Source organism: Malus sylvestris, chromosome 3 (genome assembly GCF_916048215.2).
Source record: "Malus sylvestris chromosome 3, drMalSylv7.2, whole genome shotgun sequence".
Lineage (NCBI taxonomy): Eukaryota > Viridiplantae > Streptophyta > Magnoliopsida > Rosales > Rosaceae > Malus > Malus sylvestris.
In genome coordinates, this window is record NC_062262.1 from 4382721 (window position 1) to 4402275 (window position 19555).

The 19555-nt window shown below is 35.7% G+C and overlaps 2 protein-coding genes and 1 long non-coding RNA gene across 3 annotated transcripts; all 3 read left to right on the top strand.

The window, feature by feature from the left end:
* The first annotated feature begins 2866 nt into the window (after positions 1 to 2866).
* Positions 2867 to 4156, top strand: LOC126615451 (putative disease resistance protein RGA3). Its single transcript, XM_050283276.1, has 3 exons — positions 2867 to 3038; positions 3137 to 4101; positions 4133 to 4156. The coding sequence occupies exons 1-3, from the start codon at positions 2867 to 2869 to the stop codon at positions 4154 to 4156; spliced, it is 1161 nt and encodes a 386-aa protein (XP_050139233.1).
* A 5194-nt stretch (positions 4157 to 9350) lies between these two features.
* On the top strand, positions 9351 to 11208 carry LOC126615456 (putative disease resistance protein RGA3). Its single transcript, XM_050283283.1, has 2 exons — positions 9351 to 11075; positions 11167 to 11208. Exons 1-2 carry the CDS (start codon positions 9351 to 9353, stop codon positions 11206 to 11208), a joined length of 1767 nt encoding a protein of 588 aa, XP_050139240.1.
* Positions 11209 to 11356: 148 nt separating this feature from the next.
* Positions 11357 to 12584, top strand: LOC126616564 (uncharacterized). The gene is made up of 3 exons (XR_007621196.1): positions 11357 to 12057; positions 12205 to 12352; positions 12441 to 12584. It is a non-coding gene; the product is annotated as an uncharacterized LOC126616564 (long non-coding RNA).
* The last annotated feature ends 6971 nt before the right edge of the window (positions 12585 to 19555 follow it).

The window sequence follows — 19555 nt, forward strand, 5'->3', positions numbered from 1 at the left end:
GTAAACATAATTAGTAGATTTGAGATACTTTTCAACACAGAAAGAGATAGAAGACTCGGATTTGAGATACTTTTCAACACAGAAAAAGAAAATACCACTAAACTACAAACTCTAATTGGTAAATTTAGTGCAGTGTTTAAGTTCTTAATTAACAACTATGTCTAATAGTGTTATTTTACATTAGCAAGGAATAACATATACGATTAAGTACATTTTCATCAGACACTTAGTACTACGGTCTATTGGTATTCTTCTTCACTTATAACTGAGAGGTCTTAGGTTCGATTCTCGCCAAAGGCGAATTTGAACCACATTATTGTTAGCTCATCGTGAGGCTAAGCCTACCCCCATCACCCTTAGTGTAAATAATACCGTTTTTTCAAAAAAAAAAAAAAAACACACACACACACATTTTCACCATATTAGATGACCTAATTATATAGTAAATGATTTTGCTATAATAACAACCTTCCCACATGTCAAAGACATATATATTTCATAATGTATATGTTACTATCGGTTCGTGTATAACAACCTTATTGCCGGCCTTTGTTTATTATTTTAGTTTTCTCATTTGTTTTTTATAAGATGTGTAGCTTGCTTGTATTTTATCATCTATGGCATTTGAACACACATTTGATGTGTTTAATATTTAACATTTTAATGGTTTTCATTGTTTTCCTTGACTATATATTAGTCTATTTATCTTTTTATTTCTAGTGTATTTGCTAAGCCGGTCTTCTTGAGGGTAGTTGGGTAAGGCAACCGCCTAGGGTCCCGACTTTTGGGTGCTCCTAATTTATATATATATATATATATATATATATATATATATATATATATATATAAATACTGTAAAAGTAAGATGAATAACAAAGAAAATTTGGTGGCGTAGTGGAAAAGAAGACATTTATTTGGTTACCATCTCCTGTTCTAAACATGATGGAGGATTTTTTTTATAATTAAAAGGCCACACTAGTAAAGACTTCACAGACAAGCATATTCAAATAGCCCCCGTGAAGTAAGATATTTTTGGTTCAATTCTCGCCAAATGTGAACCTGAACCACATTATTATGGCAAGTTCATTGTGAGACCGAACTCACTTTCTGAAAGCCTAATCTAATAACAATTTAGATTATGTAAACATAATTAGTAGATTTGTGCCTAAAAATGTGAGACGTGTATTATCTAATAATGTTTGTATATCTTTCTTCTTTTAATATTAATTTTTAATGTTATTTTATGTTTATGACATTCCAAAATTTTTTCCTATTGCAACAGATAGATTGCCCTGGTGAATAAGTCTTTCATCTTCAATTCACTGCATTCATAATTCAAAAAAAAATTCCCCTCACCTTGCTCTAGTTTAAAATATTAATATCGTTTGTAATTAAAGAAAATCTTATATATTAATATGAGGAAAAGTTGAAATTTTATCATTCTAGGTCTTAACAAGAATCAGCGCCCGTACTTCAACAGAGTCATGTGCTCCGAACTTCCATCTTTTCTTCTTCTGTTTCTCAAAAACTATCACTCTCCTGTGTATCTAGAAATGTTCATGATTTTATGAACTCAATTTCCAAGCTGTTTTGTTTTCATAAAATTTCTAGTTTTCCAAGTTTATAAATTTTCAGAGTAAAAAATCCTAACAAGTGGTTGGATTGGATGTAAACCAATTCTGATTTCCCTATTCAAAACTTAACTCGGCAAGAGATATAGGGAGTCAGAGACATTATTTTCGATTTCTCCTCCCGTAAAATCGCTTTTATTAAAAAAAAAACACATTAACTTTCATTTTTTAAGGGAAAATAAAAAATAATTATTTAAGTTAAAAAAAATTAAAAAATAAAAATAAAAATAAAAAACCAGCTCATGTGATATGTGTGAGAGGCTAATAGTAGTGCTTTTAACTTTCTGTTGAGCCTTTCGGCAAAGCGAAAAAGTAAAGGACAGAAAATTAGAGTATGTTTGGTATTTTATTTGAGTCTAACTTTTTTAATTAAAAAATAATTGTCAAGTTTTGGGTTTTAAAAACTTGTTTGTTATAACTCTTTTTAAAAACTGAACTCAAGACTAACTAAAAATATATATATTTTTCTCTAAAAACATAAAAAATGAATTTATAGAGTTTTTAAACTTAAATTCACTCTTTTTTTTTCTCTCCCTCCTCCCATCTCACTCCAAATCTATCTCTCTTTTTTCTTCTTTCTCTCTCTTTTTTTTTTTACCTTTTTCGTCACTCCTTCAATCCGCTCTCTTCATTATCTCGATTTTTTCTCTCACTCCTCTTCCTCTTTATCTATTCCTATCCTCTCTCTTCTTTCTCTTTCCTTCAATCATCTCTTACTTTCTTTCCTCCTCTCTCCTCTTTCTCCCTTTCCTGAGACCACCTTTTTTTAGATCTCTTTGTCTATTTTAAGTCGCAAGATTTTAAAAAAATTAAATCACAAACCAATCAAGTTTTTTAATCTTAAAAAAATTATTTTCAAGAAATATTCTTAAAAAAATATTTTAAGAAATGAAACTTTTTAAATAAGATACCAAACAAACCCACATTTTTCGCTTTCTTCTATTTTTAACTTGGTAGAGATTAAGCCACTTCTTTTGACTATTGAACGAGGAGGATCCCGTTCCACGTCTAAAGGAAATCTATCCTTTAATTATTGTTTTTTTTATAGGAACCTTCCCCTCTATTATTGGACGTTCCACGTTTTTCATGTTATAAGAGAGAAATTTAAACGCTGTATTGTGTCTGGTGTCTCTCATCATATCATCCTCCATTGCACTTGTAATATTGTATTGAAGAGAGAAATTTAAACACTCTGATTAGCTGAGCTGAGCTGAGCTGAGCAGGGAATTGAAGAAATGGCTGAAGCTGTGCTTACTTTTGCTGCGGAGGGAATACTGAACAAGGTGCTTTCACTCGCTGCTCAAGAATTCAGTCTTGCATGGGGTTTCAAAGCTGAACTCAGAAAGCTTCAAAAGTCATTCATCGACATTGAAAGTTTCTTGGATGATGTTGCCAACCAACCACAAGGTAGTATATATTTCTGGATTCTCTTATAATCTCACACACACATGCTACAATTTAATTACCAATCTCAAGTACTGTTCTACTTTTTCATTGTCTAACAGAAAAGAGCAAGTCAATGGAGGAATGGGTGAAGAACCTCAAAGACGTTGCTCAGGATGCTGAGGATGTCTTGGATGAATTCCAGTACGAAGTTGATCGGCGTAAAGTCGAAATCCATAACCATATCAAGAAAAAGGTTCTTAACTTCTGTTCACTCTCCAATCCACTTAAATTTCGTCTTCAAATGGCGCGTAAAATACAGAAGATCAATGCATCCTTGGTAAAACTCAAGAGTGAAGCATCTTTTCTTGGACTAGTTTCCCAGAATAAAGGTGCAACCCCTCAGGCATCTAGATGGGACCGACCAACCGACTCACTCTTTGTCGAAGGTGAAATAACCGTTGGAAGGGTAGAGGTTGTGTCAGAAATAGTCACAACCTTGACCGACTCCCAAAGCAACCAAGAAAATCTTGCGGTTATGGCCATCGTGGGAATGGGAGGCCTCGGTAAGACAACATTGGCCAAGTCAGTTTACAACGATAAGGATTCGATACACAAGTTTTTTGAAAAGAGAATATGGGTTTGTGTATCGAACACTTTTGATGTCGAATTAATTCTACTCCAGATGTTAGAATCTCTTAACCCTGCAAAAGCTACTTCAAAGAGTAATCAGGAAGCAATTCTAACAAACCTGCTAAAAGAGTTGAAAGATAAAAGATACTTACTCGTACTTGATGACGTTTGGAACGAAGATCCCTTAAAATGGGAGAATTTGATAGAATCTTTGTCAAAGCTTTATTCTGCTAAAGGATCCAAAATTGTTGTCACTACTCGCAGTGGCAAAGTTGCATCAATTTCTGAAAAACTACTTCGGCGACGTGATTTGGATAAACTTTCTGTGGATGAATGTTGGTCTATCATGAAAGTTAAAGCCCTCCCCTATGTCAGTGCTGATGTAGCTCCTGAGTTCCAGATAATTGGAAGGGAGATTGCTAAAAATTGTGGTGGTGTTCCATTGGTAGCAAAGGTGCGTACTATTATTATGTATCTTGACATAGAATTTGCACCTTTCTTATTTTTAATTTTTTTTATATGTTTTCATTTATAAATTAGGACAATACTTGCATCCACACCATAGGATACACCACCTTATCAATTAAAGTAGTTAAGCGACATAAATTGGATGAATTATTTTGTTATGACTGCAATTGGTATTTGTTAGGTTATCTCCAATCTAATAGTTAATAGTTAAAACTTTAAAGTCAATTTTAATCTTAAATCTGACTCTAAAATTGACTTGGCTTGAACCAAGTGTAGCAATTAGTTTGGATTGGACTTTATCTTGTCTTATGTTTGGTGTTAACTTTGGATTAGAGAGAGGATGATCCTTAAATTATTACCCGAGTGAAAATTAGGTCCGTAATTATTTTTCCGGAAAAAATTAGTTCTTAAAACTAATAAAAATATGTCATTTACATCTCTGATATTATATTCGAAACTATTATATTCAATTTTTAGTCAATTTAATTCATATGACTTGCATGTGATACAAATTTAATAATCAGAACCATTCATTTTCATAATCATCATTTAAAGATGTTCATTGCAAAATTTCACTTCAAATCATAGATATTAGCCATCTGATATCATGGATATTTTACTTGGTACCAACATCGTCAATTTGTTCAATACATATGGATAACTAAAAGATCTTCAATTTTATTGATAGTTGATAGCAAACAAATTGATCCAATCCCTTCGAATTTTAGTCATACTACTAGCAATATTGCCCGCGCGATGCTGCGGGCGTGAAATTCAACATGTTCAAATGCATTCTAAGCAGTATCAATTTGAATGCAATTAATCAAAGCACAGGTTGCAGCATACCTTCTAATTTGTCCAAGGTGGAATTATTTTGTGATAGGGTATTGGAAAAACAAAGTTTAAACCTATTATAGAACAATATTTCAATCAAACAGATATGGGATCACATTCACCATAAACTATTACAATATTCCATAGTTCATTACATTAGCATTTCTAGCCATTAGAACCTCAAAGACATAACTAATCAGTGTTATAGAAACTTACCACGAAATTAACAAAAGAGAATAAAAGACCGTAAGCTTCATTCGGTTTCATAGCATATCTAATAAAGTTAAAATGTTTTTGTTTCGAATGATCTGATACCTGAGAATAGAGAAACATGTATGATAATAGAGAAAGGCCAAAAATAAGAAGCACCCATTCACTAAACCACCCCTTCAAATCAACACACAGTCAGCATGCAGAGAAAGATCGCTTTGGACATAAAGCTTAACATTTTACCTGCAAGCCCGCTGTTTGAGATAAACAACACCAAATCATTGTATCCCCTTAGAAACTTAACAGGATGCTCCACCTTGACCCAATGACCGAAGACACTGCTGTAAAAAAAAATAGGTTATAGAGAAGACAATAACACGTATATTAGAGAAAACAATAGAATAGGTTATAGAGAATATGTTGGAAAATAGGTACTGGTTGTATACTGAAATCAATCATTAGAACCCCTCTGGCTCTAAAACATTGAAGAAGAAATATCTGAAGAAGAAATATCTGCACTAGTTTGGAAGCCTGAAACTCCACGCAGAAAGTAGATTAACGTGGGTCAACTACATCTTCATGGTCAGTCTAATTTCTAGTATTACGGGTATTAGATTATTGAAGTGCAATATACACCAATAACCATGTATTAGTAACATAGGAAAAATATGGAAATAATTTCAGGAATACACAATACAGGGGCGTTACAAAGCCTAAAAAAAGTTCGTAACTTCGAATTATCTTATCATACAATTTGGTGGAGCAAAAACAAAAACTACCAACATCAATATGCAGTGTTTGTCATAAAACGACAATTTCATATCCATTACCATTATCCTCTAATGCTCTGAGCAATCTTAACGTTGGCCTGCAAATTATCCGGCCCTTCACCTGTGGAGGTATTATATGCTTATTTTGTCAACCAAATGGAGATCATTAAACCTGAGTAAATTTCCACTTAATTAAGTTCTAAACACTATAGTAAAATCTAAAGTTAAAAAGAGCAGTTCAATTTGACTAAAAATACATAAAGGAAGAGAGAAAGAACAAAGAGTTGTAGAAAGCTGTAAAATGATACTAAACCTGCAAGTTGAATCAGAAAAATATTCAAACAAATCTAAAAGCCAAATTATTCACAGGATCAGTCTCAAATTAATAAAGAACTTGGGAAATGCTAAGGATGTCCAGCAGTTTACATCTTCTCTAAAAATACTACAGATGGGTTCCTCCACTGACACTATAAAAACAAGAGGTATTCATCAATTCCCCCCCTGAACTTGTGACCATTGGCCAATTTCCCCATTCAACTTTAATTTTGGCCAATTTCCCCCCTCAACTCTCATAATTAGTCAATTTCCCCCCTCAACTCTCATAATTAGTCAATTTCCCCCCTCAACTTTAATTTGGCCAATTTCCCCCCTCAACTCTCATAATTAGTCAATTTGCACCCTACTGTTAATTTTTTTTAATTTTCCATCTATTCTTTTTTTCTTTCTTTCAATCTTTCTAATAACTTCCAACAAAGTACTAAAATTAACATAAACTCACCTGCATAATATAAGGTAAAATGTACAAAAACATAATACAATTAGTATGTGATATGGGTTGATTATAAGAAAAAGTTATGAATCAGGTTTAAAGCATGTAGAAGAAGAAATAATAATCCTAAACTCATGGATCAGACCTATTTCAATAAAATGGGTTATTCTTACTAAGGAGTCGAAAATTATGAATTGACTAGCCATTTTTGCACTAAAGCTCGATTCTCCGCAATTTACTTGAACTTAGCTTTCACTTTTATAAAGAAAATTGTATTCACATACAAAAATGTACACATCAATCCTTTTCGTTATCAATAATACTATCTATGATAAATTGTAAAATTCTAAATTGTTAAAAAATTAACAGTAGGGTGCAAATTGACTAATTATGAGAGTTGAGGGGGGAAATTGGCCAAATTAAAGTTGAGGGGGGGAATTGACTAATTATGAGAGTTGAGGGGGGAAATTGGACAAAATTAAAGTTGAGGGGGGAAATTGGCCAATAGTCACAAGTTCAGGGGGGAAATTGATGAATACCTCTAAAAACAAATTTAAAATTACAATTAAACTTAATATTTTCTCTTTTCCTCTCCCTCTTCGTGTTCCCTCTGTCCGATGAAAACCAGAAGCGCAAAGCTTCCTAAAATTCTAGCCATTTTACTCATCACTTCCCAAAAACTACATATACGTTTTAATCCGACAACTATGAATACATATTCAAACTGGGAAAAAGTAGGACATAAAACATACCCAAAAAGTAACCGTGGCGTTCTAGCTTCTGCCAAATCTCAGATTTATCAACTGAGGAGGCAAAACGCTAAATCCCTTTTTAGCTGGGAAAGCCCTGACAAAGCACCACAACTCACCGCAAAACCAAAATTAACAAAAATCCAAAATTAAAACTCAAATACAGTACCTGAGTTGAATAGAACTCATTTCACTATGATCTGAAGACAGGCCGCGCCCAAACTGGGCTGGAAATTCGTCGGAAATTCGGCAACAACTTCGGAATCCAAGACGGCAAAAGAGACAAAATCTGTGAAGTCTTGGCCCGGCGATTGCAAGTTTAGGAACCCTAGAAACCAATTTTATGTGTTTCGACAAAACGCCCACAACTGTAGGATTGCAGGGATGCACAACTCCCCTCAAATGCAGAGACGCAAAGAAAATCCCTTAAAACACGAAATTCAGGAACTTTCTCCTGAATATTTTGTGAAATAAAGAACGGAATATTTGAGAGGAATGGAGGATTTGAGAAAATCCCTTAAAACATGTTTTTAACTACTAATGGATGCAAAAACAACAACAACCAAGCATTATCTCATTCCCACTAAGTGGGGTTGGCTGTATGAATCCTAGAACATCATTACATTCGGTTTTACGTCAAATCTTTTGTTAGTTCTAAGTACTCCATATTATTTCGTATAGTCTCTTTCAAATTCTTTCTAGGTCATTATCTACCTCTTTGCTCTGAGTCTCCTCATAGTAACAACTACGTAATGGGTATTTTAGAAATTTTGCCAAACACCAAAAATAATGGAAGCTAATATCATTTTGCACGCTATTAAGAATTATACTTATTGTTGTGCTAGGATAGCACCAAACTCGTTGGAACCAACTCAAGCTAACCCACAGGAAATTTATCAAATTTAAATGCAAGAACAAAATATTAAAGACACCAAGATTTTAACGAGGTTCCTCAACAGTCAGTATAACTGGAGTACGTCCTCGGAGCAGTAGGAGCTCACCCAATAATCCACTATCAACTAAATGGGAGTTTACAAAGTGTTGGCAATCTCACAACCCATAAGCCCAATACACCCAATAGCTCTCACACACCAAAGAAACAAATAGAGAAAGAAATATAATGAATAATTTCTTCTCTACACATATAGCTCAAAGTTATTACAACAACAACTACTTTGGTGGATGATTACTAACCAAAATGAAGCATCAACTTCTTCTTTCTTTTTGGGCTCTCTACAACTCACCTTGCTCTCTCAAAGATGGACTTCTAAAAAACTGAAAAATGGTGCAGCCTTCCTCTTCTCTTTTCTTCTCCGAAACCAAACATATTATGGCTTTGACAAAGCCATAAAACAAGCCACAAGACAATCCATAAAACAAGGAAACATTAGACAAGTTCCATGTTTTCCTCCCCAAAACAAGGAAGGATGTTGTCCACCTTCTTTTTTTCTTTTGAATTGTTTTGTTGTCCACTTGGCCACTTGGCCAATTATTCAACACTTATTACATTAGATTTTTCCCTTTTAGGCAAGGGGATTCAAAAGTAAGTAAATAAAAACTTCTTATTTTATGTGAGCCCCTATTTTCTACATTGTTTTAGGACACCTTTGAAACTCACTAATCCAATCAACAGGTTTTGGGAGGCATTTTGCACACTAAAAAAAGTATTGAAGAGTGGTCGTTGTTTAAAGATAGTAAAATATGGGACGACTTGTCAAAAAGAGAAGATAGAATTATGACAGTCTTAAAGTTGAGTTTTGACAATTTAAAATCACCATCAGTGAAGCAATGTTTTTCATATTGCTCAATGTTAAAAAAAGATTCTGAAATTAAAAGAGATAGTTTGATTCAACTTTGGATGGCTCAAGGACTACTTCACCCTTCACCTGGCAAAAGTAAAGATATGGAAGACATAGGCAATGAATATTTTGATATTCTATTGCAGAGCTCCTTGTTTCAAGATGCTTCAATGAGTGACAATGGCATTGTTAGCAAATGCAAGATGCATGATCTTGTGCACGATTTGGCAAAACTTATATCCAAATCTGAAATCTTGACGGAAGACTTATGTGACACTGGTAATGCAGTTGAGATTCGACATGTTGCTCGGGTTTCTACTTTTATACTAGAAAACATTCTAGAAAGAGATGCCAGGAAATTGCGATCGTTGTTTTTTGACGATGGTGAAGTTCCTAATAACATTCTTCTACGATTCAAAGCTTTACGCGTCTTAAATTTGTGTAATGCTAATATTGAAGAATTTCCAGTTTCAGTTGGAAAGCTGAAACACTTGAGGTATCTTGACATTTCCGAAACAAGATTCAAAACACTCCCCAACTCTATAGGCAAGCTCTATAACCTACAGACGTTACGAGCAACAAATTGTGCCCTTAAAGAGTTTCCAAAAGAACTGCAAAGCTTGATCAACCTGAGGCATATTTATTTTGATCAGAGTACGAAATTTCCACAGGGTATAAGGCGATTGACTTGCCTTCGAACATTACCTTACTTTTCGGTGGGTAATGAGATTGGTCGTCAAATTGAAGAGTTGGCTGGCTTGAAACAATTGAAAGGTAAATTAATTATTTGTAATCTGGAGCACGTGAAGAATGGAAAAGAAGCAAAGAAAGCTAAGTTGGAGGATAAGACGAAGGTATGCCATTTAAGCTTCAAATGGACAGAAGATAGGTCAATAACCAACAACAATGAGGATGAGGCTGTACTGGAAGGCCTTCGACCGCATCCTGGGTTGGAAAGCTTATGTATTGAAAACTTCATGGGAGATAGGTTCCCATCGTGGATGATGAGAAGGCCATTACTGCTCAACAACTTGAAGGACATTCAGCTACTTGGATGCGACAAATGTGGAGGAGTCCCATCGCTTGGTCATCTACCCAATCTTACGAAGCTTAAGATTAATGGAATGGCTAAGTTGACATGCCTTGGAGTTGAATTCTATGGTTATGATCTTGTCCACAGTGTAACCACGACAAGTAAGGAGATAATTACTTTATTTCCTGCACTAAAAGTATTATATATATCTAGGTGTGGTGATCTAATTGAATGGAAGGAAGCACCAACGATGTCAACAAAAAACGTAGTGGTTTTTCCTTGCCTCGAGAAGTTGACCATTGATAGTTGTTCCAAATTGAGAAATGCTCCAAGTCATTTTCCATATCTCCAAAATTTGGAGATAATTTCATGTGATAGCAGAACGCCAATAGAAGAAATAAGCAGTGGATTGACAACTCTCACTTCCCTCAAAATAAAAGATATTAAGGAGCTTACTTGTTTGCCACAAGGGATGTTGAAGAACAACAATAATCTCTTATCTTTGGAGATAAGTGATTGCGATGATTTAACTTGTATTGCCTCAGATGTATTTGGTTCTTGCGTCTCTCTTGCGAAATTGAAAATTTGGGATTGTAGAAAGCTGAGGCATTTGGCGGATGGGCTAGATACACTCCCTCTCCTTGAGGAACTGACTATTAAGAAATGTCCTAGTCTAGAGTTGATTCCAATTACACAGGGCATGGCATCTCTACGGGAATTAGAGATTGGTAATTGTGAAGGATTGTCTAGCCTACCGAGTGGGTTAGAGTACTGCACCGCCCTCCAGACATTGAAGGTAGAAAAGTGCGATGGCGTAACATCGTTTCCAGTTCACACCCTTGCAAGTCTTCGCAATTTGTATATTTGGGATTGGAATGGATTATCAGGCCCACTTAGTGTATGGGCCTGCCTCGTGGAATTGGAAATAATGAGTTGCAATAATCTGACATCAATTGAAATTAAAGGCGACGTGTCCTCTCTTCAGAAGTTGAGAATCTGGTTTTGCAAAGAATTATCAAGCTTACCTGCTCTTCCACAACAATGTCCCTCTCTTCAGCAATTGGAGATAAAGTTTTGCCCAAAGGTAGCATCGTTCGGTGTCCAAAGTAGCAGCATTAGTCTACAATCTACTTCAGATTTGCGCACCATGACCTCCCTTCGACAACTGATGATTGGAGGAGGATGTGAAGGATTGGAAAGTTGGGTTAGCGGGCTGCAATTTCCACTCTCTCTTGATATGCTGGAAATATACGATTTTCCTAATTTAGAGATTCTTCCAAGTTTAGACAACCTCAATTCTCTCCATTATTTAGACATTACGTATTGCCGAAAGCTAAAATATCTGCCGACGGGGTTACAACGGCTCCAACGCTTGAAGGTATTGACAATCGGTGGGTTGTGGGAGGAGCTCGATTCCTTCCCTGATTTTCAAGTTGGATCATTAATGCACCTTACAAGATTAGCCTTGTATGGTTGGCCTAAGCTCAAGTCTCTGCCTCAACAAATTCAACACCTCACTTCTCTAACATTTTTGAGGATAGATTCATTTGACGGAGTGGAGACTTTGCCAGAATGGTTGGGTAGCCTTACTTCCCTTAGAGTGCTGAGGATTGAAGATTGCAAGAATCTGACCAACTTACCTAGTGTCCAAGCTATGCAACGCCTCACCAAATTACATACATTGTCAATTTTTCAATGTCATCCCCTTCTAAAGCAAAGATGCAGCAGGGACAGCGGCACAGATTGGCCCAAGATTTCTCACATTCCATCTATCGCAAGTACGTTCTAGAATTCTTGAAATGAAATTACAGAGATGATGTTACATGTTTATCTCTTTTCTTCTTTTATTCGTCTCAACTACTACATACAAATTTAAACTAGCATAACAAAAGTTATTTATTCTTCTCCCTCTTCTTTTAAATCAGTTGACGGAGAATTCATACAATCGTTGGATGGAAGGTAGGCAGCACCTTACCAACCTACAGCAAATGTGTATCGGAAAAACCAAATTTCATGGTGTGCAAGGCCACACTTGTCCGAATGGCTCCAACTTCCACATTGAAATTAATCCATGTAAGCTTTTCTAATCCTCACCTCCTCTTCTCTTCTAAATGCATTCTACTCTTGACTTTTCACTTACTGTATATGTTGTGTTTTCCAGTGGCATCTATATCTCTTTTGGCACGCTGTGGCATTTTTCAGGATGCTCAATAGCTTTGGACAGATATTTTTATGGTTACTTGTGAAATCTAAACTGATTTTTTAATCGTATGAACAGTAATTACATTGTAAAATACCCGCATTATCGCAGAGATTAGATAAAAGAATCTTCAGTTGCAATGCTAGATGATATTTTCAAGCTCTGTCCAGGCAGAACTGGGAGTCTGGTAGAAACTCTTGACCGAACATTTCTAATTTAGACAAACTGGGAAGCACTCATCCCTTTAATTACACTGGATCAACATTCTTTGTTGGATACTTAATGCAAGTCGCTACTCGAGGGAGTGGAGGCTTTGCCAGATCTGTTGGGTAACCTTACATCCTTGTAGAGTTGGGAATTAGATGAATTACAAGAATTTGATGAATCTACCCTCTGCCAAAGCTATGCAATGCGTCGCCAATTTACTGTCACAGTAAATTAAGCAATGTAAGTTTTTTAAACTCCACCCCCTTCTCTTCTAGCAATTAAGTTGACTTATTATATATGTTGTGTTTCCAATTGGCATGTATAACTCTATTTGTATCCTTTGGCATTTTCATGACACTCTTGCTCAATTGGAACGATGTAATGCAGTAGGTGTAAACAGAGTCCAGGTGCTGATGCAAACAGGTCCTTCTTTCATCCATTGCATGCTAGCATGTAACTTCTGAATTGGCTCATAACTTTGTTGTTGAGAAATACATTGAAATCGAAGCGGACTTGGTTGTTCAACCATCAGTCGATCACTTTTAGTTCTACCTGGCCAGACTAGTTCTCATTATCATTCACATTGTTTTGTTCCAAAACGTTTTAAAGTGGAATTTTTCTTCTGGCCAGGTTGTTACGAGAGTGATACTATTGTTAATTTTTTTTGTCTTTCCTAGCAGAGCAATATAGATCTCGGGACTTTTTGGGATTCCGTGAGAAAGTTAGTTGAAATGCCATTATCGAGAGTGATATTATTGTTGGTGTGTTCGAATATAAACCAGATTAATGCTTTAGATTGTTATGACATAAACGTACGAATTACTCGTACAAATATATGTAAACCAATTTAACACTTTCGATTGCTATTCATTCTTATCAAAACAAACAATAACTAAACCATAAACATGAATGTTCTGCATATGCTTATACATGTTCCACGCGGAACACAATTTATTTATAATTGTGTTATATAAATTGTGTTACCTCCATAGTTGGTAATACTTTGTAAACCATACGACATGTTCATTTTGCAGCAAGCCCATTAGACCTTGATTTTACTCATGAGAGTCTTCGAGGGAATTTTTTTTTCGGTCATGGAACTCACTCTGTATCAGCGGTGGCAGGGGATATGAACTTTTATGGCCTAGGAAACGAAAATGCTAAAGACAAGGTGTTCCTGCTGTGAAATATGCAACATATAAAGTATGCAAGCTTTCATGTTGCGGCCATGTCAGGCTATCTGTTTTAATTAGCAGAACTAGTTTGAAAACTAATACTCATGGTAATAGTTCCAAGCATATTATTATCAGTTGAAAAGTTGAAATTTGTGCTTTATATTTTCTTAAGTTGTTTTGGTGTTATCCTTGTACAGGGAGAATTGGGATTCCATTCAAAACTCGTGTGGATCAGTATCACTCTTCAACTTCATTCATCTTTCCTTATGGACACAAATTGGTAATATTTTATCTTTTCGATTCCAACTGGTCAATGTTCTTTGTTGATACTCGTCACCAAATCGAAATGTATCCTTAAGAGTTTACAGATATTTGAATTCAGTTGATTTTTGTGTTGTATGGGTCTTTAGAAGCTTGGGCTTCCTAGCGTCCTTTGTGCCTTGCATTGCTGTGAAAGGAGAGTGCAAGAAGCAGCCAACTGTTGAATGGAGGGAGAGCTTGAGCTTTGAAGCCGAAAAAACTTTTGTACTACCCTAATTGTAACTCTCTCTCTTCACTTGCTTTCTAAAAGACTCTCTCATGCTCCTTTTGAAATGTAACCTGCATTATTATAGTAAAAACCGGAGAAACTACTAAACATGGACGTAGCCCATCTTGCACGTATGGAAGGTTCGTACAATGTCCTATGGACTTAGTACTGTCTTTAAAGAAAGAAAGAAATTCTGGATGCTTCGTTGGGGATGAGAGTCTGTAAAATCAACTCCGGTATATAAGGTGTGCTTTTCTCCTTTTATTTTACATTGAACAATCTAAGCACACATTTTTTCCCATTTTCAGGTTTTCTCCATTCATATTCACCATGAAGTTTTAGTCCTTCTGCCATGATGATAACGATGTCGTAAGAGTCATTTGTGTTGCAAAACAAAGTTTCTCAGTTGCTTCTAAAATAGTAAATTCTTTTACATGGAATGCCATGATGATAACAATGTCGGTGCAGGTCCATATTGGGTACTTTGGGTCACTCTTCCTGATGGTGTTCTCTCACCATTGTCTCAACACCTTAGCATTTTGCAGAGATTTCTTCGGGCCTTGAAGGTAACACTGTCTCCTTTGAGCCACTTTCTTATAAAGAAATAAAAAATTTATCTTTGAGAATTAATCTTGTTTATATAAACCGTGCGTTGCAGATATGAAGGGATCAGTCTGTTACATTAAGCAGAAAATTCAAGCTGCAAACAAGTTACTTACTCCTACAAACATGTGCATTCTCTACCCCAACCGTCAAGGATAAAATATAACATCTTTCCTTTTTCTGCAGTTGTGTTGTGGTGGAGGACATCGGCATGGGCCTTGCAATAGCCAAAGTTGCTGAAGTATATCGTAACCAAAAGCAGGTAACTTACTGATACTATATGAACAAAAAGAGTGCTTCCATATTTCCCACCTTCTTGGTATCTCAGATTATGCTTCTAATTTGATGGAAAGTTCATGAGCATGCTTTGTGTGTAATCCTTGCTAGTCATGTATGTCAAATTTTTGGGGCAATCAAATGAGAAACATGTTCACTTCATCTCTTAAAACTCCAATTTCAGGTACATTGCTGAAGAAGACTTTCAAAATGCATATGCAAACTTTGACTTCTTTGGAGATTCACCGGAGGAGTGATTTTACTTGGGAACCTGCAGAAGCCTTTTGTCAAACAGTAACAGTTTATGAATTAAATTAATTCATTCAAAGCCGGTCCTCCATCTACAAAATGTTGGTGAGGAGTCTTATGATCATGAAATGATTGAAGATGATTTCTTGAAGGTTGAAATTTCATGGAGTTTTGCTCAAGAGTGGTTGTATATGATTTTACTTTTAATTGTTGTGGTTTACACTCTGCCCCACCCATTGTATGTCTTCTCAAGTAATATAATTTGGACGTGAGGGCCTAGCCCCCCAACTTCGATTGGGTTCTAGCCCTCTTTAAATATATATTTTTTAAATATATGTTTGTGTATTAAAAAAGGCATGTTTTGAGTCTTTGCAGTGTACTCCTAAGTTGTCCGTGTAAGTTCTTGTAGCAGATAGAAAAGTGTGACTTTTAAATTGTCAACAGGCCACTAAAGAAATTAAACTCATTCAAATGATGTATCTTGAAATAAATAAAATTCGTAAAATAAAATAAAAAAGTAAACCCGTTCAAATGTGAAGGAATGGGCATTGTGACATTATTTTGTGTACAAACTAAATCTGAGACCAACCGGATCCTCTCAGGATTCTTTTAGTGAGGATTTTGGAAATCTGTAAATTGTGTTCGTTCATCGTACATCGTGCAGTCAGTTTTTGTCAAGTACTATTTGTGTTTAATTTTAAATAAAAATATTTATGACCGCATTATATATGATATACGGACATAATAGACGAACGCAGTTTGCAATTCGGTAGTAATCCTGATGTAGATATTCCTGTTGAAGTACAAATTAGCTCTTCAAGGGCAGTCATTGGTGAATTATTACAAGGGCTTTTTATTGCCAAGGCAAAGTAATTGGGAATCATAACTTACGAATTTCTTCCTCGGTGGATTATGTACCTTATTTCAGGAGTTGTTTTAATAGATTTTCCATCTTCTAGATTTGAGCTTCATTGTTAATTTGAGCCGGGGGTCATCAATTCTCGTTCATTTTCATTTTGTTTCTAATGGTTTTGCGACGCTATTTACAGTCATCATTTCTCGCTCGTCAACATAATTTATTGTTTCTAATAGCTTCACGTTTCCCTCAACTTATTGTACCTTTAATTTTTGTTTATCAATATATTCACAATAATGTCTTCCTATGATAGTAACGATGGAATGAATTTGACATTGTTGTACAATAAAAAAAAAATGTACGTTCTTATGGTATTGTATACTCTTAATCGACATAAGTTCTAGTATCAAGATAAAAGTGTGGCCTTTAAATTGTCAAGAGGCGACAAAAGAAAGGAATTTCCTGCTAAAACAAATGAGGTATCATTAAAACAAATATTATAAAATCTATGGACTAATGATAAGGGTAGAAAATATTTTCTAAAATATTCGTCCCTTGACCCGAACCGTATATATTTTACTACAATCAAAGTAAAAACCTTAGAGAAGACAATTTTTTTTTCTTTCGGTGAAGGGAAATGAGAAATGATTAGAGAGTCGTGTTGATAACGTGTTATAAATAGGCAAAATTTAGAGAGATAACCTTTACTTGGGACATGAACGAAGCAGTTGCAGAGTATTATACCAACACAAGCTGTTGCAGAGGAAAATACTTTCAGCACATTCCACACCTCTAACATGGTCCTACAGCAGCAGTATAGAGCGCGAGGCTTCACTAAATATAACCAGCTGATATCTGTGCTCCTAACAGCTGAATAGAACAATGAGCTCCTGATGAAAAACCATAATTCCCGACCTACTGGATCATCACCGTTCCCAGAAGTGAATGCTGCTTCCCTTGAAAGGAATACCATATCCTCTCGTGGCAATAATTACAAACGAGGACGTGGCCACAAGCAAGGCCGGTGGAAAGGGAAAGGCAAGAACCATGGTGTCCAGTTTCATAACCAGTTTCACAACCAAGTTCCAAGGCATAATCCAGGCCCGAGCTTTAAAAATGCAAATCGCCAGAAAGGAAAAGCTCATATGAACACTTATAGAAATCCTGAAGGAGTTTGCCATAGGTGTGGTGGCAACGGACATTGGGCGCGTACTTGTCGCACCCCAAAGCATCTGGTGGAGCTGTATCAAGCTTCATTCAAGGAGAATGGTGTCGAGATCAATTTCTTCGACCAGGCTCAATCAATGGAAACCCTTGATCCAGTGACCAATTTATCAGGACAGTTAAACACAACCCACCTGGATGCTACATACTTTATTAATGAAAGGGGGAATGAAGTTTATGGGTCCGATTGAATTATTTATGTTTAATGTACTCCTGTTATTTGTACTTGTGGTTTAATGCTCGCATTTTCAATTCAATAAAAGTAGTATTCCAGTATGAATAAACTGCTTTTTCTTTACTTAGAGAACATGGATAAAAATTATGGTTATTCTCAAAACAAGAGCAATGGCGGAGAATTTTGTCTTGCAGACAGTGCAACCACGCATTCAATACTTCGAGACCGAAAGTATTTCTCGAATTTGGTACTTGCAAAAGTAAAGGTAACAATAATATCAAGGCAATCAGATGTAATTGAAGGCTCAGGAAAAGCCCAAATTATGTACCAAATGGAACAATATTATCCATAAATAATGCATTATATGCTACTCGATCCATTCGAAATTTGTTGAGTTTTAAAGACATAAGTCTAAATGGATACCACATTGAAACGAAAAGTGTAGAAAATGTGGGATATTTATGCATTACCTCCAATGATACCCAAAAGCGTATATTGGATAAGTTGCATGGTTTATCGAGTGGATTGTATTATATATACATAAAGACAGTTGAGGCATATACTGTCATGAACCAGAAGTTCATTGATTCACCACATATATCGAGTGGATTGTATTATATAGCCAACCACCAATATTCATCAATACAACTCGTGTTTGGACAACAGCCAAACATTTTCCATTTACGAGTTTTTGGTTGTGCTGTTTATGTGCCTATTGCATCGCCACAACAAACTAAAATGGGACCTCAGCGCAGACTGAAAATTTATGTGGGTTTTGATTCACCATCTATCATTAGATATTTGGAACCCTTGACTGGTGATATGTTTACAGCTCGTTTTGCTGATTGTCATTTTGATGAGACAGTTTTCCCGTCGCTAGGGGGAGAAAAGACTGTTCCAAAAGAACGGTAAGAACTGACATGGGTTGTTCCCACCTTATCTCATTTTGATCCACGAAGCACTCAATGTGAAAATAAAGTGAAAATGATCGTTCATCTTTAAGGTATTGCTAATCAAATGCCAGATGCATTTAATGATACATTGAAAGTGACAAAGTCACATATACCAGCTGCAAACGCACCTGCAAGAATTGATGTCCCCGTTGGACAAAATAAAGTGGCAGCAAATGATTCATCTAGTGCACACCTGAAGCGTGGTAGACCCCCAGGTTCAAAAGATTCAGCCCCTCGAAAGAGAAAGATGAGGGCACAGTTGAACCCAAATGATATCATTCAAGAAAAGAAATTGAATGATAAATCCATAATTCATGATTTTGTACTTCCAGAAAAAGAAAATGTCCTTGATGAGATATTTATCCCTGAAAAGACAGAAGTACATGAAAGCAAAGAAATATCCATAAATTATGCATGTACTAATGAATTGTGGGATCGAAATGAAATAATCATCGACGACATGTTTGCATTTGCAATAGCCATTAAAATTATCTTAAGTGATGATATTGAGTCCCACTCTGTTGATGAATGCAAACAGAGACAAGATTGGTCTTAGTGGAAGATGTAATCCAAGCAGAATTAAATTCCTTGGAAAGACGAAGTGTTTTTGGACCAATAGTCCAAACCCCGCCTGGTGTGAACCCTGTAGGTTACAAATGGGTTTTCACAAGGAAACACAACGAGAAAAATGAGATTGCAAGATATAAAGTACGACTTGTTGCATAAGGTTTTTCACAAAGACCTGGAATTGATTATGAAGAGACATGCTCTCCTGTAATGGACGCAATTACGTTTCGTTACTTAATAAGTTTGGTGATTTCAGAAAAAC